At 41.0% G+C, this 24,779-nt stretch overlaps 1 protein-coding gene across 1 annotated transcript in view; it reads left to right on the forward strand.

Moving 5' to 3' along the window:
- Window positions 1-20,310, forward strand: part of RALB (v-ral simian leukemia viral oncogene homolog B) — a 40,610-nt gene extending 20,300 nt beyond the window's left edge. Inside the window, exons 2-5 of the mRNA XM_012644688.1 lie at window positions 1,310-1,475; window positions 11,707-11,915; window positions 15,845-16,022; window positions 18,737-20,310. Of these exons, the coding sequence (XP_012500142.1) occupies window positions 1,362-1,475; window positions 11,707-11,915; window positions 15,845-16,022; window positions 18,737-18,856 (621 nt within the window). The 5' untranslated portion in view covers window positions 1,310-1,361 and the 3' untranslated portion in view covers window positions 18,857-20,310. The remainder of the gene's footprint in view (window positions 1-1,309; window positions 1,476-11,706; window positions 11,916-15,844; window positions 16,023-18,736) is intronic.
- Window positions 20,311-24,779: the final 4,469 nt, after the last annotated feature.

A 24,779-nucleotide genomic window follows, 5' to 3' on the forward strand; every position in this document is an offset into this window, starting at 1 on the left:
TTGGCACTTGGGTTACAGTAGGGTCCAGGTACTATTCAATTACTCACCTGGGGTGCTCTGTCTTCCCACAGTGCTGGGGTCGTGCCACTCATTTTATATCACTTCTCATGAGGGTGAACTGATTTCGACTAATAGTTGTTATTTTAGAAAAGCTTAACTCATTTTACTAAATTCCTTTAAATAAACCTGGAGTAAATAACTTGATTTCTTCCTCCTTTAGCTCTGTCATGTGTCGTGAAGGGGTGCTTAATTCTTCAGCCCACCTCCTGAATCTACTGGAGCACTGTGTGAGAGTGTGTGTGTGTGTGTATATGTGAGTGTGTGAGTCTGTGTGTATGTGTCAGTATATGTGTGTGTACATGTTAGTATGTGTGAGCATGTGTATATGTGTGTGTATATGTGTGTGAGTCTGTGTGTATATGTCAGTGAATGTGAGTGTGTATGCCAGTGTGTGAGTCTGTGTGTATATGTGAGTGTGTGTGTATATGTATGTGTCTGTGTGTATATGTCAGTGTGTGTGTATATGCCAGTGTGTGAATCTGTGTGTATGTGTGTGTGTGTGTGTGTATGTGCCAGTGTGTGAGTCTGTGTGTATATGTGAGTGTGTGAGTCCATGTGTATATGTCAGTGTGTGTGTGTATATGCCAGTGTGTGAGTCTGTGTGTATGTGTGAGCGTGTGTATATGTGTGTTTGAGTGTATATGTGAATGTGTGAGTCTGTGTGTATATGTGTGAATGTGTGTATATGCCAGTGTGTGAGTCTGTGTGTATATGTGTGTCTGTGAGTATATGCCAGTGTATATATGTGAGTGTGTTTGAGTGTATATGTGAATGTGTGAGTCTGTGTGCATATGTGGGTGTGTTGGGAAGTGGAGGGTACAAGGGCAAGGAGAGGAGAGAGGATAAAGAGCTGGAGGTTGAGGTCCCAGCTGTTCTTTGTGGCACCAGATGACTTGGGGTAGAACTAGGAAACTGGGACTTGGGGTAGTCTGGTCACTCTGCCTCAGTGAAGCCTTGTTGAGGGAATAACGGTTTTTAGTGGTGATTCCTCTCCACCCTCCAGTGACACAGGTGTGGGGTGTGTGCCCCGTTTCCTCTCTCTCATCTTGCTTTCGCTCTGGCCCTGGCTCTGCTGGGGTGAATGACACGGAGTTTTTGGAGGGCTCTTATATCTTCCCAGAGCCTAGAAGAATTACTTTTCTGTTGGAGTGCTGTCTGGGTTAGGCTTTTCTGGAAGGCATGAATGACATTTGATTTCATTTGGGTAGAAAGCAAACTTCTTCTAAGTCTTTGTCTTTGTCGTCAGCAGCTCTTCAACTGGGTCTTCTGTCCGTGTGTTGCAAGCTCGGAAAATCAGCAGGATGGCTGCAAACAAGAGTAAGGGCCAGAGCTCCCTGGCCCTCCACAAAGTGATCATGGTTGGCAGTGGAGGGGTTGGCAAGTCGGCCCTGACTCTTCAGTTCATGTATGACGAGGTAAGACACGCCAGGCGCAGACTGCCTTCGTGATGGCCTCTGCTGTAGCAATGTCCTTACTCCAGCTGTGTTTCTCTGCCCATCCCCCATGTGCACCGGGGTTCATGGAGCAAATCTGGGCTTGCATCCACACGGTTTTGTGAAATGTAAAAGAAAGGTATGGCGACCACAGTTAACCAATAGTTAAGATCACAATTTCTTTTCATTAAACATTCCCTTTGTCCTGCTTCCTCTTGTGTTGGGTGCAATTGGAGTGGCCATGGGCATTTTCCACATCTAGCCAAGGGGGGTTAAATTAGGGATCAGGTTAGTTGGGGAATAGTGATATATATTTATGTGGTTTGGAGTCACTTTAGCATGAGGTCAAGTTATTGCTAGCTGTAGGGATATTCCCACTGCCCACTGTGCTCGCTCACCAGCATTGTGATGGGAGGTGCAGGGCTGGGGTGGATCCAGTATGAACACGTCCTATGGCAGCTGGCGCTGAAAGTGTGTGGATGGTGGAGAGTCAAGGGTCAAAACATATGGTGCTAGAAATTGCTCCAGAAAGTTCTTTCAGATCTTATAGCTTCTTTTAGCAGAGCTCGATAGAGATTTCCTAAATTTGACAATAGTCTTAAAACTTTCATTACTAGTAATGTCATATAGTTGTGAAGCTGAAAAAACCTTCTCTCACCTGTCAATACCAGAGAAATTTTCATTAACCATGCTAGAGGAAAGACTAAATTATTTTTTACTCTCTATAGGAAATATTTTAAAATCATTGGCGTATGACAAGATAAAGAATATCTAGCAAACAAAAAGTAGAAGGTATTCCAGAGGCGTGTCAGGCAGTTTAATTAGTAAAACTATTGCATTATTTTGCTAGATTTTGTGATGTCAGTGCTATTTGTGTTAGTTTTCTATTGCCGTGTGACAAATAATCACAAATTTAGCAGGTTAAAACAGCATGTATTTATTATCTCACAGTTTTCATGGGTCAGGAATGGGAATGTGGCTTAGCTGAGTCCGCTGCTCAAGGTCCCTAAAGGTTCCAGTCAACGTGTCGGCTGGGGCTGTGACGTTGTCTGAGGCTCAGGGTCCTTTTCCAAACTTCCAGATTGTTGGCAGAGTTCAGTTCCTCATGAATGTAGACATAGGCCCTCAGCTTCTAAAGGCTGCCCACAGTTCCCTGTCACATGGCCCTCCATGGGCAGCTTACACCGTGGCAGCGTGCCGCTTCAAGTCGGCAGGAGTCTGCAGTCAGCTAAGACAGAGTCTGCAGTGATGAAGTAGAATTGGGGGTAATCTCTTAGCTGTCACCATATTCCCCTCACTGAGGGTCACCTGGGGTGTGTTTGCCACAGTATTTATCTTTAAAACTTTATAATAGATTATGATTTCTTTTCTCATTCTAGATAAAGATTTATTTTTGTATCCAGTATTATATGTATAATTTTGTATTCTTTTGAGAAGGGGCCTCCGAAATGAATAAGCTTCAGACCAAAACCTGCATCTCCTCCTGAGCCATACTCCCTATGTTTTATAACAAGAAGCTTTTGTATTTGATGCCTGCTTTTCTTTGTCTTATCCTAGGGGCCAAAATTGGTAAATCTCATAGAATCTGCTGAATTCACTCAAAACATTTTTGCATAAAAGAAGAGAGGCAAGTTGAGAAGTCTGCTTTGGAAGTTTTTTGTTTGTTTGTTTTTGCTTAAAAACTTGTAATTTGCTTAATAGAAGTTTCTTATTAATTTTTTTTCCCTGTAACAGAGGTTGGGGAAAAGAGGAGAGGGTAAGGAGGGGAATTTGAATTAGGGAGGTAGGATTGGAGAAGTAGTTGTTAACAGGTGGGGAGAGGGATTTTGTCTCCCCAGAGAATATTTGGCAAAGCGTGGAGACTGTCACACCTGGGCGAGGGTACTGCTAGCATGTAGTGAGTAGAGGCCAGGGATGCTGCTAAACTCCTAGCATGCAGCTCCCACCCCCCAGTAAAGAATTAGCTGGTACAAAATGTCGATACTGCTGTTGTTGAGAAACCCCTGTAGTAGAGGCAGAGCTGTGGCAGATCAGAGGAGGGAAGATTCCCCGACATACATTGTAGGTGATAGGTCGCAAGATGCCCAGTCCAAGAGCAAGTTCAGATCCAGCCCAAATCTACTTTGAAACTAGCATCTGTTCTGCTCAGCACTGCTGTTGACACCATAGGAGACTAGGAGAGCCTCGTCTGGGTGTTTCATTTTTATTATGGTATGTATGTGTGTGTGTGGCAAGAGAGGAGGGGAATATATGCATACAGAAGAGTCAAGAGTTTTTTCTCTTACTCCTAGTTTCTCCATAGAGACCAGGGGAAGTTGCGCTTGACCTTAGTCTATGTTTCTCATGGGCTAACTAACATATTTGAGGACTGGAAAGTGCCAGTTATTGAAGAAATGGTGTAATAAAAACAGGGCAAGGAAGGAATAGAGATGAAGTGATGTGTGTTTGAGAGAGTCTTTAGCTGTGGAATGGAACCTTCTGCAATCATGAAAATGTTCTATATCTAAACTGTGCGATACACGTGACTATTGTATGCTTGAAATGTGGCTAGAAGCTACTATATTGGACAGAATCATTCTAAAATCATAATTTCCTTAATCTATAATTTGGTTACTGAATGTTTCCTCTTTTTCTTCTGTAACAGAGGCTGGGGAAAAGACGGTGAGAAGGGGAATTAGGATCAGAGAGATAGGATTAGAGGTAGCTGTGGTTGTTGTACACTTGAAATGTGGCTTGTGCTTACTATATTGGACAAGATAGTTCCAGAATCATAATTTTAGAGCTCAAAGAGACTATAGCCGTGATTCCCAACTTAGCTGATCATAGAATCTCCTGACCTTTTTTAAAAAATACCTTCTGAATAAAATTTGTGGAGTTGAGAAGTGAGACTCTTTATTTTTATGACGTTCTCCTGGTGATTTTGACGTGTGGCCAGATGTGGTAACTCCTGGGAGATCACCTAGTCGAGCCTGATTTCATAGGAAGGAAACCGAGTGCTATAGTGAGGGATGCCAGTTGTCTAAAGTCTCACGGGCCGCCCGAACTCTGTTCATGCTCCAGTGCTTTCCCCTTAGGTTAAAAAATTTATGGCTTATAGGATGGAATTCTCATGAAAATTGGATTTTGGAAGAAGCCACAGTCCCAGAAGTCTTTATTCTTGTCCAAGTTCTGACTTTGAGAAAATTTGGCGGAAACTGCCAGGGTGGTGGCAATCGGAGACTTTAACCTTTTTATCCTTGGCCCAACATACTTTTGAAGACTTTGAGCTTTTTGCCTTTTCTGGGAAAGTGAGATTGGGGATGGCTAGACTTTGGCAGCAAAACTTGAGACTTTTGGTCTCCAGCATAGTCGGCTTAGATACAGCTCAATAAGAGGTCTGCAGGAAGTTCGTTTTAGATTCGTGTGTCTTGGGCATCTGGAATCGAATCCCATGTAGCCCTGCAAGGCCAATCGGGAGTATGTATGGTTTGTGTTAATGGATACAAAGAGTTTGGTGATTTTCTATTTCTAGTCCCAAAATGTAAACATCAGGGTTATAATGGAATGTTCTAGTAATCAGCATACTTTTCTCTGAGCACAGTGTCAAAGGAATCAGTGGAACTCTGGCTGGTTTTACCCTTGGGAGCTCAGAAATATATGGTTGAGATGCTTTATGGTAGAATTCAGAGATTTTTCAGGGGACGGTTGTGGTTTTGGTGGGGTGGGGGGGGTTGGTCATGTGTCTGTCTCTTTGGAAAGAAGTTAAAAGAAGGACACCTTTGAAGCATAGGCACATTTTAACATTTTCTCAATCTGAAGATAATTTATTAGCACACCTTTAAGGTCACGTAGTACTAAATATGTCTTGGTATTTTTGTTTTTGATTTTAAATCATTTGAATTCATAGCTGTTAATTGACAATACAAGGGTCTTTTTGATAGTATTCCTCAAAGAAACCTCAAGTTCATTATGATATTTTCAATTCCATTTTTAAATTAAAACAATTTTAAATCACAGCTTTATTAAGACATAATTCACATACCATGAAATTCACTCTTTTAAAGTATAAAATTTAATTTTTTTTGTATATTCATACAGATGTGCACCAATCACCATTATCTAATTTTAGATTATTTTCATTGCTCAAAAAAACCAAAAAAACAAAACCCTACATATTAGCAGCCATTCCCCATTACTGCTTATCCCTGTCCCACCCCTGGTATCTGGCAATCACTTTCTGCCTATTCTGGACATTTCATATAAATGGAATCATACAATACATGGCCTTTATGTCTGGCTTCTTGCAGCGTAATGTTTTAGAAGTTCTTCCATGTTGTGGCACAGCAGTCACTTTCCCATTCCTCCTTCTTCAGCCTGGGGAACGACTAGTCTACTTTCTGTCTCCGTGGATTTGTGTATTCTGGATTTTTCATATAAATAGGCTTATATATGTGACCTTCTGTGTCTAGCTTTTTTCACTTACCATGACCTGTCAAGGTTCATCCATATTGTAGCATAAATCAGTACTTCATTGCTTTTTAGGACTGAATAATATTCCACTGTCTGGATCTGCCACATTTTGTTTTTCCATTTACCAACTGATGGACATTTGGGTTTCTGCTTTTTGGGTGTTATGAATAATGTTGCTGTGCATATTTATGTACAAGTGTTTGTGTAGACATACGTCTTAAATTCTCTTGGGTATATACCTAGGTGCGAAATTGCTGGGTCATATGGTAGCTCTATGTATAATTCTTTGAGGAACTGCAAAATTGTTTCCACAGGAGCCACACCATTTTACAGTCCCACCAGCAGTATATTCCACCTTCTTCACATTCTTGTCAACACCTGTCATTGTCCATCTTTTTTATTATAGCCATCCTAGTGGGTGTGAAGTGGTATCTCATTGTGGTTTTTTTCTTTTTTTGAGACAGAGTCTCGCTCTGTTGCCCTGGCTAGAGTGCCATGGCGTAAGCCTAGCTCACAGCAACCTCAAACCCCTGGGCTCAAGTGATCCTCCTGCCTCAGCCTCCCAAGTAGCTGGGACTACAGGCATGTGCCACCATGCCCGGCTAATTTTTTCTACATATATTTTTAGTTGTCCAGCTAATTTTTCTCTATTTTTAGTAGAGACGGGGTCTCGCTCTTATTCAGGCTGGTCTCGAACTCCTGACCTCGAGGGATCCTCCTGCCTCGGCCACCCAGAGTGCTAGGATTACAGGCGTGAGCCACCGTGCCTGGCCCTCGTTGTGGTTTTAATTTGCATTTCCCTAATGACCAATGATGTTGAGCATATTTTCATATGCATATTGGCCATTTGTATATCTTCTTTGGAGAATTGTTCATTCAGATCCTTTGCCTAATTTTTAATTGGGTTATTTGTTGAGTTGGGTTATTTATTGTTGAGTTTTAAGAGATTTTATATATTCTGGATACAAGTCCACTAATAGACATAATTTACAAATATTCTCTCCCATTCTCCGTGTTGTCTTTTCACTTTCTTGATGATGTCCTTTGTAGCATGAAAGTTTTTAATTTTTTAAGAAGTCCAGATACCAATTTTTTCTTTTGTCAGGTTTGTGTTTTTGGAGTCATAACTAAGAATCCATTGGTAAGTCCAAGGTCATGAAGATTTACACCCATGTTTTCTTCTAAGAATTTATGGTTTTAGCTCTTACATTTAGATCTTTGATCCACTTTGAGTTAATTTTTGTGTGTAGTAAGAAGTGGGGGCCCAAATACATGCTTTTGCATGGGGGTATCCGGTTATACCAGCACCAGTTCAATTTTAATGGTACATGGTTGTCATTAATTTGCTTTTTTCTGGATTCTTTGATTTCTGAGAGTACTTATTTGATATACAACACAATATAAAGAAAATAGCTTTGAAATATTAATATCATTGTTACTAAATAGTATAACCACTGAGGTAAGTTTAGCATTACTTTGAAATTTCTTTGTCCTTAGTCTTTTTAAGTGAGATGCATTCTATTAAAATACTCTGTTCTAAAGTGTCTTGCATTAGTTAAATTCTTTTTCTTTTTAGCTTCATTACCAATTTAATATTCAGTTATGCTATTTACTTCAGTTTTTCTAGCAGCTTTACATTTGCTTGGTTTGTTCCCTCCAGGGTATCTTTTTGGCAAATACACACACGTGCACATGCGTGCGCACACGCACATAGGAGTACTATGTAGCTATAAAAATATATATGTATGTGTATATAAGTAATATATATTAATAAAACTTCACTCTTTCTACTTTCCTTATGCAAAAGGTAGACTGTTAAATTCTGGAGATCTCTACATATCCAAACACAGGTATCTTCCTCATTTTTTTATAGCTACGTGGTAGCTATGTGGATCCCTAAGCTGAGCATCTGGAACGTTTTTGATCTTTTACTGTTCCACACAGTGCCCCAATGAATTACCTTGTATGTTCGTGTGCAGGTGTTTCTATAGATTGGATTCCTAGAAGTGGATGGCTGGGACAGAGATAAGTGCTTCTCTCATTTTCCAGGTGTTGCCAGATTCCTTTCCATAGATTGTGTCCTTTTCTCTGCTCCCACTAGCAATGCACTAGAGTTCCTTTTCCCCAGAGTATGTTGTTAGACTTTTGGATTTTTTTCCAGCCTGATAGGTGAAAAATGGTGCAGGGATACCTCATCTTATCATGTTTCACTTTATCATGTACCACAGATAATGCGTTTTTTTAAAGACTGAAGGTTTGTGGCAACCTGCATCGAGCAGGTCTTCTATCAGTACTGTTTTTCTAACAGCACCTGCTCACTTCTTGTCTCTGTGTCACATTTTGGTAGTTCTCACAATATTTCAAACTTTTCCATTATTATATCTGTAATAGTGATCAGTGATCCTTGGTGTTACTGTTGTAATTGTTCTGGGGCACCACGACTCGTGCGCATCTAAGATGGTGAGCTTAATCAATACACGTCCTGCATGTTCTGACTACTCCACTGACCAGCAGGCCGCCTGCCCCACCCCCACTCATCTCTCTCCCTTGCTTCGGGCCTATTTCCCAAGACATAACAATATTGAAATTAGGCCAATTTAATAACCCTACGGTGGCCTCTAAGTGTTCAAGTGAAAGGAAAAGTTGCATGTTTCTCACTTTAAATCAAAAGCTAGAAATGATTAAGATTAGTCAGGAAGGCATGTTGAAAGCCTAGATAGACTGAAAGCTAGGCCTCTTATGCCAGTTAAGCCAAGTTATGAATGCAAAGGAAAAGTTCTTGAAGGAAATTAAAAGTGCTACTCCAGTGAACACATGAATGATAAGAAAGAAAAACAGCCTTATTGCTGGTATAGAGAAAGTTTCAGTGGTCTGGATAGAAGGTCAAACCAGCCACTATATTCCCTTAAGCCAAAGCCTAATCCAGAGCAAAGCCCCAACTCTCTTCAGTTCTGTGAAGGCTGAGAGAGGTGAGGAAGCTGCAGAAGAGGAGTTTGAAGCTAGCAGAAGTCAGTTCGTGAGGTTTAAGGAAAGAAGCCATCTCCATAACATAAAGTACAACATGAAATAGCAAGTGCTGATGTAGAGGCTGCAGCAAGTTAGCCAGAAGACCTAAGATCATCAGTAAAGGTGGCTACACTAAGCAACAGATGTTCAAGGTAGCTGTAATAGCCTTCTATTGGAAGAAGATGCCCTGTAGGACTTTCATAGCTAGAGAGGAGCAAGTCAATGCCTGGCCTCAAAGCTTCAAAGGATAGGTTGGCTCTTTTATTAGGGGCTAATGTAGCTGGTGACTTTAAGTTGAAGCCAATGCTTATTTACCATTGGCTAATGGTAGATGCTAAATCTACTCTGCCTATGCTCTATAAATGGAAGAACAAAGCCTGAATGATAGCACGTCTATTTACAGCATGGTTTACTGAGTATTTTAAGCCCACTATTGAGACCTCCTGCTCAGAAGGAAAGAATCCTTTCAGGCCAGGCGCGGTGGCTCACGCCTGTAATCCTAGCTCTCTGGGAGGCCGAGGCGGGCGGATTGTTTGAGCTCAGGAGTTCAAAACCAGCCTGAGCAAGAGCGAGACCCGGTCTCTACTAAAAATAGAAAGAAATTAATTGGACAACTAAAAATATATAGAGAAATTAGCCGGGCATGGTGGCGCATGCCTGTAGTCCCAGCTACTTGGGAGGCTGAGGCAGGAGGATTGCTTGAGCCCAGGAGTTTGAGGTTGCTGTGAGCTAGGCTGATGCCACGGCACTCACTCTAGCCCGGGGAAAAGAGTGAGACTCTGTCTCAAAAAAAAAAAAAAAAAAAAGAATCCTTTCAAAATATTACTGTTCATTGACAATGCACCTTGTCACCCAAGAGCTCTGATGGACATGTTCAAGGAGATTCATGTTGTTTTCATACCTGCTAACAACATTCATTCTGCAGCCCTGGTCAAGGAGTAATTTTGACTTTTATGTCTTATTATTTAAGAAATATATTTCTCAAGGGTATAGCTGCTATAGATAGTGATTCCTCAGATGGATCTGGGCAAAGTAAATTGAAAACTTTCTGTAAAGGATTCACTATAGTTTCCATTGAGAACATTCATGATTCATGGGAGGATATCAAAATAGCAACATTAATAGGAATTTGAAAGAAGTTGGTTCCTACCTCATGGATGACTTCAAGGGGTTCAAGACTTCAGTGGAGTAAGTAATTGCAACTGGGGTGGAAATAGCAAGAGAACTAGAATTAGAAGCAGAGCCTGAACATGTGACTGAATTGCTGTAATTTCATGATAAAACTTGAATGGATGAGGAATTGCTTCTTATGGATGAGCAAAGAAAGTGGTTTCTTGGATAGAATCTAGTCCTGGTGAAGATGCTGTGAATATTGTGGAAATGAAAGCAAAGAATTTAGAATATTACACAAACTTAGTTGATAAAGCAGCAGCAGAGTTTGAGAGGATTGACTCCAATTTTTAAAGAAGTTCTGTGGGTAAAATTGCATGCCACAGAGAAATCTTACGTGAAAGGAAGAGTCAATGGGTGTTACAAACTTCATTGTCTTACTTTAAGAAATTACCACAGCTACCCCAGCCTTCAGCAACCACCACTCTGATCAGTCAGCACCATCAACATCGAGGTAAGACCCACCACCAGCAAAAAGACTATAACTTGCTAATGGCTCAGATGATCATTAGCATTTGTTAGCAATAAAGTATTTTTAAATTAAGGCATGTACATTGTTTTTTAAGACAAAATGCTATTACACATTTAATAGACCATGGTATAGTGTAAACATAACTTTTGTATGCAATTGGAAATCAAAAACTTATGTGGCTTGCTTTGTTGCAATATTTGCTTTTTTGTGGTGGTCTGGAACTGAACCTGCAACATCTCCAAGAAGGTATCCCTGTGTCTCAATGTAGTTTTAATTTTCATCTTCTGTATTAGTAAATATGAACATCTTTTTGTATGTTTGATATGTGTATTTGTGTTTCTGTGAATTATTTGTATCTGTTGCCCACTTTTTCGCATTGGATTGTTGACTTTTTTTTTTTTTTCTGTTTCTGGGAACTTTTTATATATTAAAGAGATTAGTTCTTCTTGATAATGGGCTCAAATATTTTTCCCCAGTTTGTCATTTGTCTTTGTGCCATATATAAGTTTTTGTTTGTTTGTTTCTTTTTGTTGTAGCCTGGTTTATCAGCTCTTATGTGGCTTTTGAATTTTGAGTCAGTTAAAAAGGCCTTGCCTACTTCAAGATGGTAAAAAGGTTTCATTCACATTTTCTTCTAGTACTTCAGTGGTTTTATTTTTTTACATATAATCTTTGACCCATTTGGAGTTTGTCGTGTTGTATAATTATTTAAGACTCTTAGTACATCTTGCCAAATTACTTTCCAGATGGGTTTTATACTTCTGTTGATTATGAATAAGAACTCCCGTTTCTCACTTGTGCCTGTGTTTGTTTTATAATTTTTTACTGACAATAATATTGCCAAATGTTGTGCTCTGTGCCTGGTTTCCTCATCTGCCCCTATTGTTTAAAAACAAAATAAAAAATGGTAGAACCGAGAACTGTAAAGAACTGAAGTGTTATATAAAATGTTATTCTTATTTTATAGTGCCTTATACATAGTGTGATAATTATAGACACTCAATGAATACTTGGTTGATTGTAGGCAAAGTACCCATGTACTGAATTTTATTTTTTGGCAGATTTTATTCCCCTTAAGACTCTGTTAATTACTGATATTGTTGTTTATTTCCTCAGTTTGTAGAAGACTATGAACCTACCAAAGCTGACAGTTATAGAAAGAAAGTAGTTCTTGATGGAGAAGAAGTCCAGATAGATATTCTAGACACTGCTGGACAGGAGGACTATGCAGCGATTCGAGACAACTACTTTCGGAGTGGGGAAGGCTTTCTGCTAGTGTTCTCAATCACAGAACATGAGTCCTTCACAGCAACTGCCGAATTCAGGTATGTTTGAAATGAAAGAGCTAAAGCCTTTTTTTCATATGTCTTAGAAGGAATTTGGGCCTGAGCATAGCAGTAGAGAGTTGAGTATGTTATTAGGAAGAATTCTGTCTAAAGAATTTTTTGGGGCTTTCTGAAGCTTGGCACATTATAGTCCATCATTGTTGTAATCTCTTTGGGTTTCCCTATTCTGTGATTTCTAAATATAAATTATTTTAAGAATGTTGTTATTTCTGAAAAAGGATGAAGCTATTCCATATACTCAAGAAGCTATAATTTTGTTCATATAAATCCTGAGAGACAGTGATGGATAAGAGTTAACTGTCTTTATCTTTTTTATCATTTTACTACAGAAGTAACAATTTTGATCTATTTTGAGGTTCATGAAGCATTGGCAGGAGAGTGAGAGGTATGAGTCAGAATGACCATTTACCACTTCCTGTAAGGACTTTTAGCATCGTGAAGGGGAGAGAGTGTGGCTTTACCTAGTTTGAATCCTTGTCATACCACTTGCTGGCTTTGTGACCAGGGGCGAGTTTACTCAGCATCAGGATTCTGTTTCTTTCTCTGAAAATGTAGTTGTTGAAAAATGACATGACATGATGATGAGTTAGACTGTGAAGTTCATGCGGGCAGGAACCTTGGCTACCCTACATCGTGTCCCCAGACCCTATCCCAGTGCGGGCACATGGTACTTACATAGTGAGTAGAATATTCACTGCTATCGTTCATTTTAAAATGTGGCAGTTAAAGATACCTTAAGTTCATTTTGTTATAAAGAAATAACCTTTTGGGCATAATTCTTATCTTCTTTGTAATTTTCTCTTTACTCCACACCCTTCCTGTTTCTCTTACACAATTGTGTTTTGTTTTTTTTTAATTTACTCTCCTATAAACATACCTATCCAGATGACTTTTTATTTTAAGAAGCAGATCTAACTCTAGCCCAGGCAACCAAGCGAGACCATGTCTAAAAAGAAAGAAAGCAGATCTAGAGTCTAATGGAGAACTAAAAAGGAAACCCGAATCAAAACAACCAGTAATTTTTTCACTCTTTAGCAAGTTCTGGTTAGAAAGTAAGGTGATCAGCCAAAGGCAAAAATGAGGAAGCTAAATATGTCCCCAAGATTTATAAGGATGCGTCAGTGAGCCAGGGAGGCCTCGAGAGGTGCGGCAGGTGAAGCAGCAGAGCGAGTGGGAGGCGCTCAGGTAGTGCCTCAGCTGTCACGCTGCGGAGTTTTCAGTCTTCAACGCACCGAGTCCCTCAGTTCTCTGGAAGTATAGTGCACATGTGGTGATCGGTTAGATGACCAGGGCTCATTATGAGAAGTCCTATTAATTTTTAGACTTTTCAGATATCCCTAGAGGTTTCCATATTTGAATACAGCTCATGTATTTATAATTGTGTATCTACATAGTCCTGTGTTTGTGCCTCCTTGAGAATAAAACAGGACAGATGTGCACACTCTCTCATTCTCATCCCTGGACTGAGCCTTTCGATTCCGCTTTGCTCTGTGACTCACCAGGAAGGAAGTACTGGACAGGACAGTCCCATCCAGGGCATAGACAGTGAGTGTCCCTTGTCCTCTCCCCTCACCACGTGCGCACGGATGCTATCCACGCGTTCTTAGAGTCGCGGCAGTGTCTCGTCTTGGAAAGGGTTTTGGTTGTTATGTGAAAAGGGGGATCCTTACGAGAAAAAGAGCAAATGAATACGTAAAGCAAAAAAGAAGGGGAAGTTAATTCTCTTGACTTGAACTCTGGACATTTAAATAAAAGTCCCAGGCTGCCCAGGTTTCTCCTGCTATTGGAAGCAGAAGAATGCAGGTAGATTATCTGAGCCCGTGTGGTTAACTCAGTCACTTTACTTTATGCCTGTTGGCAGTTTTAAAACACAGCATTTCTGTATGTATGTTTCAAATGGGAAAGCCCCAGCATAAAGCCAAATGTTAATATGCTGTCTTCCTGGACACTTTTTCTGGACGATATTTCATGAACTAAGATAAATAGGCTTGCCACAAGAGGCCAGAACTCTGTGCTCTCATTTTTGGATCAGTATGTTTATTAATGAGCTAATTTTACATGCCTCTGCAAGGCTAATGAACCAAAAAGCTATGAGTTTTTATTGTTCATAGTTTATATTGATCACATAATTTATAAATGTGTCATGGTTTTAGCCCCCTATTCAAATGTAGGGTTCAATTTTCAAGTATCTTTTCTTCTTTGTGTCTGTCTTAAAATATTTGATATCTGGTACTTAAATTGTCTGTATGGAAATTTAAAAAAAAATTTTATTATTGTGAAATGTTACCCTATATCATGTAAAAATCAATGCAGATCTCTACAAAATACATTTTTTTGAAGGGGACTCTTTGAAATGTATTGAAATGTAGAAGTAGAAATGTCCACATTGGACCAAAGTAATGGAAGTGTAATGTTTAATCGATTTTTTCAAATATTTCATCTTGATTAATACTTTTGAATAGATGATTATTTTTAGTAGAGGTTAATGGGTATTTTTAGAGAAGACATTTTTGAAGTACTTTTCCATAGGCCTTGGAGTATTTCCTTTCCTTTCATTTTTTTCTTCTTTGTAGTAGAAAAATAATGTCCATTGAAATGTGATTACTGCCAAAGGTATCTGTCCCTATTCTGTTGACAGCGGTCCCCAACCTTTTTGGCACCAGGGACCAGTTTCATGGGAGACAGTTTGCCCACAGATGGAGGGCGGGCGGGGGGGAGATGGAACTCAGGCGGTGATGCGAGCAATGGGGAGCGGCTGTAAATACAGATGAAGCTTTGCTTGCCTGCCCTGCTGTGCGCCCCCCCCTAAGTTTCATGGAAGACAGTTTTTCCATGGGGGATGGTGTGGAGCTCTGTGGCCTAGGGGTTGGGGATCGCAGGCCTATAGCATTTACTGTGTCTAAATGGACACTTTGTGTGTGTGTGTGTGTGTAGTGGGGGAGTCATGGAGATTTAATCAAAACCGAAGTTTCACAAAGCAATACTTTTGCTATTTGAGATTACCTTGGATGGTTCTGTTCTGTTCTAGTCTGTAATATTCTGTTTCACTGGGGAAAAAAAACCCCTACAGATTCTGACCATGAAATTGATTTTGTGATCCACTAATAGGCTGCCATCTTCCGTATGAAAAACACTGGATTTCATAGCTTTTACTGTCACAAAGAAATCATACCGTTTTTTTTTTTTTTTTTTTGAGACAGAGTCTCACTGTGTTGCCCTGGCTAGAGTGCCGTGGTGGCGTCAGCCTAGCTCACAGCAACCTCAAACTCCTGGGCTCAAGCGATCCTCCTGCCTCAGCCTCCCGAGTAGCTGGGACTACAGGCATGCGCCTGTAGCATGCCCGGCTAATTTTTTCTATATATTTTTAGTTGTCCAATTAATTTCTTTCTATTTTTAGTAAAGACGGGGTCTCGCTCTTGCTCAGGCTGGTTTCGAACTCCTGAGCTCAAACAATCCGCCCGCCTCGGCCTCGCAGAGTGAGAAATCACACTGTTTTTTAAAGGGGAATTATTAAGCATTTTATGGTGATTCTTCTTTTAGCTTGTTTTTATCCCAGAGATTCAGGTTTTTTTTTCTTTTTCTTGTGTATGTAAGTGTAAATTGGGGCCCCCGCTGGAATGCAGCATCCTGGGCTCCTGTCCAGACATCTATTTTTGTAGGACTGTTGAGCCCGGAAATCTACATTTGTAACGAGCACCTCAGGTGATTCTGATGCAGGCAGACGGAGAGCCGGACTTTGAAAACACTTGTCTAGTTTATCACTGCCTCTAGTGCTTCCTTGGAACATGCCCCGAGTGTGGCAATTTCTTCTTCTGCCTTAGGAAAGCCTTTTATTTCAGGGGGGTCCTCAAAACCCGAGTTTATACACTAGCTTTCTTAGCTGTTGTATTTTTGATGTAACGCCTCAGGGAGCAGATCCTCCGTGTCAAGTCTGAGGAAGATAAAATCCCACTGCTCGTTGTGGGAAACAAGTCTGACTTAGAGGAGCGGAGGCAGGTGCCCATCGAGGAGGCCAGGAGTAAAGCCGAAGAGTGGGGCGTGCAGTACGTGGAGACGTCGGCTAAGACGCGTGCCAACGTGGACAAGGTAGGCACACGCTCCGAGCGGTTCTTGGAAACAGCCTTGAGAAACAGCAGAATGCAGATATCTCACCTGTTTGTTTTGTGGGAACCACTTATGGGAGCTGCGCACAATCTGACTTCTGCACATGTGTAAGCCGTTGTCATGAGAAACATTGAGAGGATTTGACCCTGTATGTAAAACAACTGGGGACCCTTCGCTTTGTCATGAGGCGGCTTTAGAGCATGCAGAATGTGGCATAGTCCTGGGAAGTGCGACAGGATGGCCCCTGGCGCGTGGAGACCGTGCTGGAGGGAGGGGCAGAACGAGCTTCCTCTCTGCCTAAGGCAGCCTGTGCTCCTCAGGGGTGGGGCTGGCCCTGCTGGGCTGCTGCTCCTGAGGTTCCCCTGAAGGCGGCCTGGGAAGAAACATGGAGTTTCTTGATTTTGCTCTCACCGAGTTATTGGTTAGATTTATTCTTTTCACCTTACTGTTCACTGACAGAGCCAAGGTGTTCTGTCTTTATCGTTTAGTCTCCAAGCAGTATTCGCTCGCTCTCAGGAATCAACTTTGTGGGATCTCCTTTCTCTCTCTTATCTCATCCCCAGCGTCCTTTCCCATTCAAATCTCTTGACAATGATGAATGTTGATAATTTGAAAACCCGCCTATAGGGGATTGCTATTGTTAAACCTAGTTTTTTCTTTTTTTAATTAAGGTTCCAGGTGGTTGCCACACAGCTAGAATCTTTAAGTTAAACCTTAAAGATGAGGCTCTCCCTTCTGCCTTCACCTTGGTCGTTAGCTCTTACTTCACGATCCACACTCTTGTGTCATCTAAACACGTATCAGCTTGGCAGCCGACAGTGGGTGTGTTCTGCAGCTTCACATCCAAATCTCCCACATCCCTTCTTCTGCCCTCCTTCCTGTGGGGAATAATACGCCTTTGCTTCTTACCCGATGGGATTTTTAACCAAGCTTTCTGTTAGCTCGAAATGGTGCCAGCACAACATCAGTATCAAGAATGTTGGTATTAGAAGGCGATCACTTAGAAGCACTTTGGCAGCACCTACAACATAAATCTGTTTAGTTATCCTCAGTGTGATACAATGTGAGGTTTATAATCCTCTACTTTTTCTTTGAATTATTATCTCGACTCTTATGTTGATTCTTACGCTACTCAAAATCTTTCCTTCTATCAAATTATTTCCTAGCTGTGGGAAACACACAGGAAATCCAGACATATACTTCATTTTTAAAAAATCAAGAAGACTTTGTCAGCTTGAAACTGTCGATGTGTACTTTTTGGATGGGGTGGGGTTGAGCGAGGGGGCTGTCTACAGCAGCTTGTCATCTCCCCTCCTCCACCGGACCAGCTTGACCTGCCAAACTGGAACCAGCAGAAACTTATGACTGGCAGCATTGTATTCACTCGTAAAGGATTTACATGAAAGATGTGATAAGATCAGCCCCTGAACAACTTTGTCATCATTTTAGTTGGACGAGGTCCATTCCCCTCCTCCTGCCTTTTGCTGCAGGACAAAGGGAAGAGCTGTAAGGTTTGAAGCTGTTCACTGTTGCTGTTCTGGGCAGTGTTCTTTCCTCAGGGGTTGCCGAGCCGGGTGCTGGGGTCAGCCCGATCCCCCTGGGCCTGGAGCTGGTGCAAATGCACGTGGGGTCCCGCACTCCAGAAGCCTGGTCTTGCTGTTCACCGAGAGGAATGTCCGTGAAAGTAAAGATAGCAGCTTGTGGTTTTGTGTGAATGTCCAAAGATAAAAGCCTATGCTCAGTCTCACACTGTCCATCTCCATCTTTCTCTGTGAGAAATCTCAGCTGTCTCTCTGTAGGAGGCATATTTTGTCTGCTCATATAATCAGCTCTCTGGCATGATTGCTGGTAGCAGAGGGCAAAACCCAAACTACCATGACAAAGATAATCGTATCTAAGTAACACACTGACATTCAGAGGACAAGTCTCATCGGTTCTTGATAAAATTCCTTTCAGCTGACATCACAAGGAATGGAGGAGCGGTTGTTCCTGAGAATTGGGGTGGGAGGGTGTACCTGGGGGGGACGCTGTGGCAGAAAGGACACCTGGCTCCCTCCCTTGCCCCAGCTTCACAGTGCAGGAGCCTCAGTGTTCGCTGGTGTATGCCTCCTTCCCCCACCCTCTGTCTGCCCTTGGCTGCTGTTGTGCCCTTACACTGGGAAAGGTTCTTGCACAGTGATATTCCAACCTTTGTAGGGTTTTGTAAGGATTAAGTAAGATACAGAGGTGTATAGAGCACCTAGTAGCAGATCCTCCTGTCATTCTTTTCTGGTGGTTGGAAATGCTAGAAAATCTGATTGCTATTGTCACTCTCGATATTTGTGAATTTCACAAAGCTGTAGATTTGCTCTATGCAAAACACATGTTTCACCCTTCATCGTACTTACCACAGAAAAGACTATCATTCTGAAATTAGCTGTTGAATAGTAGTAGCCCTATGATGGTTCTGTCCGTAGTTTGGCCAGTTGTATGATATGTGCAGAGGTGTTTACTTTGTATAATTAGAATATGCTTTTAGAGTTAATTATTCTTATTTACTCAGATCCTTTGTTTTTGTTGGCATATGGCTTATAAAAATAAATTTGGCTTTATGCTTTGAAATGTAATCGCATATCCTGCTTAGTTGAATTGTTTCATTAAATCATTAAATGGCCTTTTCTTCTCTATTCTTTTCACCCCTTCCTCCCCACCCCAAGGTGTTCTTTGACCTAATGAGAGAAATCAGAGCAAAGAAGATGTCAGAAAACAAAGACAAGAATGGCAAGAAAAGCAGCAAGAACAAGAAAAGTTTTAGAGAAAGATGTTGCTTACTGTGAATGCCAAGACGGTGGATGAAGTCAGTTGCCACTTAGGACACAGGGGCTGGGTTGGTAAAGAGAAGACTACAGTTGACTCCTTGGCTGTGCTTCCTGCTCTCCCCAGCCTTGTTCCTGCATACTTCTTTAAATGGGGAAAATATCTGCGACTCGGTGGCTGGTAGAAGAAATAAGCCCTTGTCCATGCACGGAATGGCTGCTCTGTCAGGAGGGTTCGGAGTTTCTTCCCTCCGTCCCAAAAGCTTAACTGTATATGTAGTGCTACAGGTAGGAAGCAGTCGAATGTTAATTACATAGAAAAAGTAATGTCATAGCATCTTATTTTGTTCCTAGTTTTATAACATTCCCAGATCTTTTGTTTTGAAATAAAAATGTTTTATTTTATTAGGTTTTGGAAGAGGAGAGTGGAGTAAGGCCTCCCCTCCCCAGCGTTATCAGTGTAGCAGTGGTAATGGGAAACATCCATTAAGCTCTAATGATACTGAAAAATCCACAGATTTTTTGGATAAATTTCTTGGCAATACCCTGTGGATCTGGAGCATAGCTAAAAAAATGAATTTGAATTGTGCCAAATAGGTCACTATCAAGCTTATGAATCCTCCTTACATATGAAAAATGCAAGTTGAGTTGTTTTCTTCATATTTAAGTGTTGGCCAATTATAGCCCATGTTGGCTGTTTTTCTCCTGTAGCATCCCAATTTTTGTGTAGGAACTTTTTTTGTTAGACTAAGTGAATACTCAAGAGTAGTACACTTTATAAATGACCCACTTTTCTAATCAGATTTTTTTTTAAGTTCTTTGGCTACGTCCTCTCCTACTTGCCAGTCCTGGGTTAGGCCCCTCCTTCTCCACTAGTGACTGATGCATCTGTCTTCCTGATCATTGTCACTCTGCATGCAGAGGTTGAGTGAGCCTCTTTTGTTTCTTGAAGTATCACACAAATTCTCCTGAAAGATGGGATGAGTTAAAATTGTCTTCTGAACTCATGAAGCCAGAGCCTATGCCAGACCTTCTGCTACCTCTCATAGAACTGCTCTGCGATCCTCCTCTAAAATTAGAAGAAGTGGGGGAAGATAAGATAAGCCATTGCCCCTTTACTTCTGAGAATTGGCTGCTGTTTCTAATATCAGTCTTTTCTAAGATAGCCATATTGTTAGTTAGAAAAAGATTTTCATTGACGAGATATTGTTAATCTTTCTTACTGTATCAGTATTCTAAATTCAGCAATCAGAAACATTTTCATCAGAAAGGAGCACTGTGATAAAAGCCCAGGATTCAGCACACTTTCCGCCCTTTGTCAGAAGTGACATTTCTTGTGTAGGTGCCAAAGGTGAATTGGGATGGGGAGAGCAGAACCTTTGGAATTTATGGTTATTACAGAGATTATGGAAATTATGATCCGACTATAAAGCAATCTTGTATTTCCTCCCAAAGAATCATGGGCTTTTTTTTGAATAAAAACAAAGCAGACAAATAGACTTTTTCAGTATTTCAGCCTTTTCATTTTATCCTCGGTCATACATGGGAAACGCGAGTATTCAGGGAGCTGACAGTTGTTCATTGTAGTTTTTGTCAGATGTTCTGCGATATCGAATAAACTATTTGAGTTAACTCTTTTAGTTGAGCTGTAGGTAATAAAATTATAAATATAAACAGTAATTTTAACTTCATCACTCCTTCAGGAGAGACCACTACTCTTAAAATTTAAAAAGCTGAGGGTAATTACTCTTTTAAATTTGTGAAATAACCTTTTTGTTTTCATCCTTATTTGCCACCTGTTTGATATCATTTCTGGTCAAGAATAGGTAAATTTGGACTATGTATAAATGAATTAAAGATGGTATGACTTGTTTCATGCTATAGAAATTATATTTGGTAAATGCTATTAGTATATTTCTAAAATTATATTTGACTGGATAGCAATCAGAATTGGATCTTCCTAACAAATAATTCATTATACATATGAGATGCTTTGTCATAGAAAAATAGGGAAGAAATACTCTTTATAAATTTGAAACATACTTACTAAATGATTAGACATTATGCCCATAGCTTGTTTTTCTAAAGTGTTTATTCTAGAAATCTTTGGGCACCCACCCAGTGTCAGGCTCTATTCTGGGGCTGGGGATATGGTATTGAACAAGGTAGGAGAGGTCTCTGCTCTCCGGAGTCTATGCTTTTAGTAAGGAAAGAGACAAACAAATGACGATATCAGGGTAAATGCTTTGATGAAAATAAAACTGGGTAATGTGTAGAGCTGATTTAGATTGGGTGGTCAGCAGGCTTCTCCAAGGGAGTGACAGTTAAGCTGAGATTGTGTGACCTGAAGGAGCCAGCCTGTGGGGAACAGGTGGGCGGGGGCCGGGAGCTTTCCAGACTCTGGAACAGCTGGTCCGACGGCCCTAAGGTGTTCAGGAAAAGCCCACAGACCACTATATATGGTGGGAGTATGATGAGGGGAGGGACACAGTATTAGAAAAAGATGTAACCGTCTATGATTTCGTAAAGTAACATAGGGAAAATTACCCAGACACATAATTTCCTACAAATATCCTATTTCATCAAATCTAAGACACCATTGATTGCAAGACAATGTCAACATCATTTATATACCAGTAATAAAAAAACCCTACCAATTAAATGAATATTTCAATTACATAAAATGGGAGAAAGTGATGTTTTAGATTAGGTGAATTATGGTATATAAATTTAAATTAAATGACAATACCTGAAATATAAAATTCTCCTCCATTGGTCTAAAAGCTACATTCTAATAAAGCACCTAGAAGCTTAACAGTGTTTGAAACTATTAACTAATATGTTAATATTATAGTTGTAAGCCTGACTTTGATATTTTCATTTTTAAAATTCATTAAAATATTTTATCAAAATTATAACTGCACAGGCTTTAAGAGCTGAAGGTCTAGAAGTGCTTGTTATGGAGGGTCTTTAGTCTTGCTCTTCCCTGCCCCGGCCCTGTGCTCCAAAGGTTGCATCTCACCTTTTCTACTCTGAGATCACTTGCTGGGTCCTCCTCTATTTCTAATGATATTCTTATGCCATTTTGTCTTGATTTTCAACCTCAGATGTTTCCGGTGCTGACTTGGCTTGGTAGATGAGGATTTAGCTCACCCGGTCCCCTCGCCCCCCCATCACCATTGTCAACAGTAACATCACTGTTTTAATTCCTTTCTTGCCGACTGCTGTACCTTTTAAAACTATGTATTTAAACTTCTGTTTCTTATTCGATCAACTCTTAAAGGTGTCGCTTGCTTCCCCACTTGGAAAGATGAGGCTATTAACACCCCTGCCCCTCCTCTCCCGACCCCCTCTCCTTCCCAGCTTTCATCAGCTCTTCCTTCTCTGCTACACCCTCACGTTCACATTAGCAAGGCGGATGCCATGGAGGGTCCATTCTGTGACCATAATTCAGATGTTTGTGCTTTCTGTCTAGAGAGAAAAACTGGATACCAGTCAACAGTGGTGTGATTATTCTGATTTATGTAAATCTGGACTGAGCAAGCAAGGTGGCAGCAGCTGTGTTTTTTCTCACTCTGCAGTGCCGGGTCTTCACTCGGAGGAGAGCGTGCCTGTCGTCAAGCCCACCCTTCCATCGGTTGCCTGGATCATGCCCTATTTTGGCTTGCTCATCTTTGGCTATTTCCTAGGCAGTACCCCCCCCGCACCAGGTCTATTTTTCCTGAAACCACTTTTTTCTTGTTGAGAAAATACTTGTGTACTTTTTTTCCCCTGATGCCGGTTTCTTTTTCTTTCTCTCCTTCGCTTAGAATCTGCTTCCATTCTTCTGAAGATATTCTGCTTAGAGCTCATTGATTGCCCGATGTAATTTGTAGTGATTACTTTCTAGGTACTGAGATTTGTTGTTGTTGGACACTTGGGTTAATTCCATACCTTCCCGAGTCTCACATCTTCCTGTCTTGCTTTTTACCCTCATTTTACGGGAGTACGTTTTCAGGAAGGGTGCCCTGGAGGTGAGCTTTCAGAGTCCCGTAGCATATATGAGAGTGTTGTTACTTTTGCCCATTTATTTGATTGCTGGTTTGGCCTGGAGTAGAATTCTGGGCTCAAAATCATTTTCCCTGGGAACTTGGAAGGCTCAGCTCCAGTGTCCTCAGGTTCTCATCCCTTTGTAGCAGGTGCTCTGGTTTTTCTCTCTCTGCAGTCACGAGGGCCATCTCCTCACCTGCAGTGTCTGAGATGACACAGTGGGGGATCTAAATGTGGGTCCTTAGTGGCTCATCCTGCTTGGCACTCTGCAGAGACTTTCAATGAAGACTCCTGTCTCTTCAGCTCTAGAAAATGTAGTTTCGAAATGTCTTTGATCCCTTCTGTTTTCTGTTCTTCCTTTGCAGAACTCCTGTTGCCACTGTTCATATCTGCCTCATTCATTTCTTATATTTTCTATCTTTATTTTTTCTCAAATTCATTCTCCCTCTCTTTTTCATCACCTGTGATTTGCCAAGCACTATTGTAGACTCTTAGCATACAGCAGTGAACAAAACAACAAAATCTTTGCCCTCATGAAGCTTGCACTAGTGGAATCAACTTTGTCTTCTAACTCGTTATTTGTGTGTGTGAACAAAAGCTTTCTTTGTCTCTAATTCTTCCTTTTTCATAGCAACTTAAGTTCTTGGCCTTATGGATTCAATATCTTGACTTTCTAAGGGTATTAGGTCTTTTGAAAGTTGTATTCCCAGAGTTAAGTTTGTTGAATTTTATTCAGTTTTCTCTTTATTCTGTTCCTTATTTTTTAAGTGGTAGTTTTCCTCAAACATCTAGTGATTTCTGGTCATCCAGCCATATTCTTAGGAAGGAAGAGAAAACCAGTCATGGTGCTGGAGGTGCCCAGTGGAGGGGAGGTATGCCCTGGGGCCCCTGCCAGGCTGGCTGCCTTGGTTCTCTACGGACACTTGCTTTCGAGAGCAGAGCCCTGGCTGTAGGCACAGTGTGGCCTACAGGGGTGGGGGTGGCCTGTCTCCTAGGCAGCCTCTACTTAGTCTCCCCGGTTCCAGCCCCGCTTCCTCGTCTTGCTGCTGAAGCTCCCACTTCTCTATCTACCAATTGCTTCTGCGTTTCAGCTTTCATACACTTGTCAAATTCACACGGCAACTCGGGGCCCTCTCCCATTCTCTTGGCCGTTTGGGCTTTTTCTTCAGTAGTATTTGAACGGAGGCTTCAGGAGAGGCTCAGCCTTCCATTTTGTCCTGGTTTTATTTTCACATGTACTTAGTATTTCCTTTGTTTGCAGATTAATGTTGAGTAAAGGTCAGAATGAACCCGTTGATTTGACCTTATGCAAGGATCATTTTGACCTTGGGGGACTGCGGCAATATCTGTTCTGCAGGAGTGTGGACCTCAGCATTTGGGGTCAGACCTGGGTCTGGCCACTTGTCTTCTGACATCAACTTTCAAGTGAGGGAATGTTAGGTTTTCCCTCCGCCTGTATGGATACTGTTTATACATTTTGCCCTTATTTCTTGGGTGATGAGTTTGTTACCTGTATGTGAAGTAGTAATTCCTTCTTTGTCCTATCTTTTTTGAAATATAGTTGACTTTGGATGTTGTCTTGTTTTCATATGGTTGAGAAATCTGAGTTAATTCACCTGTGCTGTTAGTGGTTTTTAGACTTTTTTGTTCTCAGGCTTAGGAACATCCTGCTTGCCGGCTGTAGTTAGTGTGTGACCTTGCTCCTTGGTGATGTGCTGCTGTTTAAAATGCATGTTGCCGATATAGACTTCCCTATTTCTTTTTAGAAGTTGCTACACAAGTTCCGCTTTGAGGACTTTTGGAAAGGATGTAGTAAAACTTTTGAAACTAATTTGGTCCCTTGGGTTATGGCTGGCCTTTTCTATTTGAGCAGATGTAAATGAAGAAGATACTTCCTCCAACACCTCTGCGCCCC

This window comes from Propithecus coquereli, unplaced genomic scaffold, assembly GCF_000956105.1.
Source record: "Propithecus coquereli isolate 6110/MARCELLA unplaced genomic scaffold, Pcoq_1.0 Scaffold217, whole genome shotgun sequence".
NCBI lineage: Eukaryota > Metazoa > Chordata > Mammalia > Primates > Indriidae > Propithecus > Propithecus coquereli.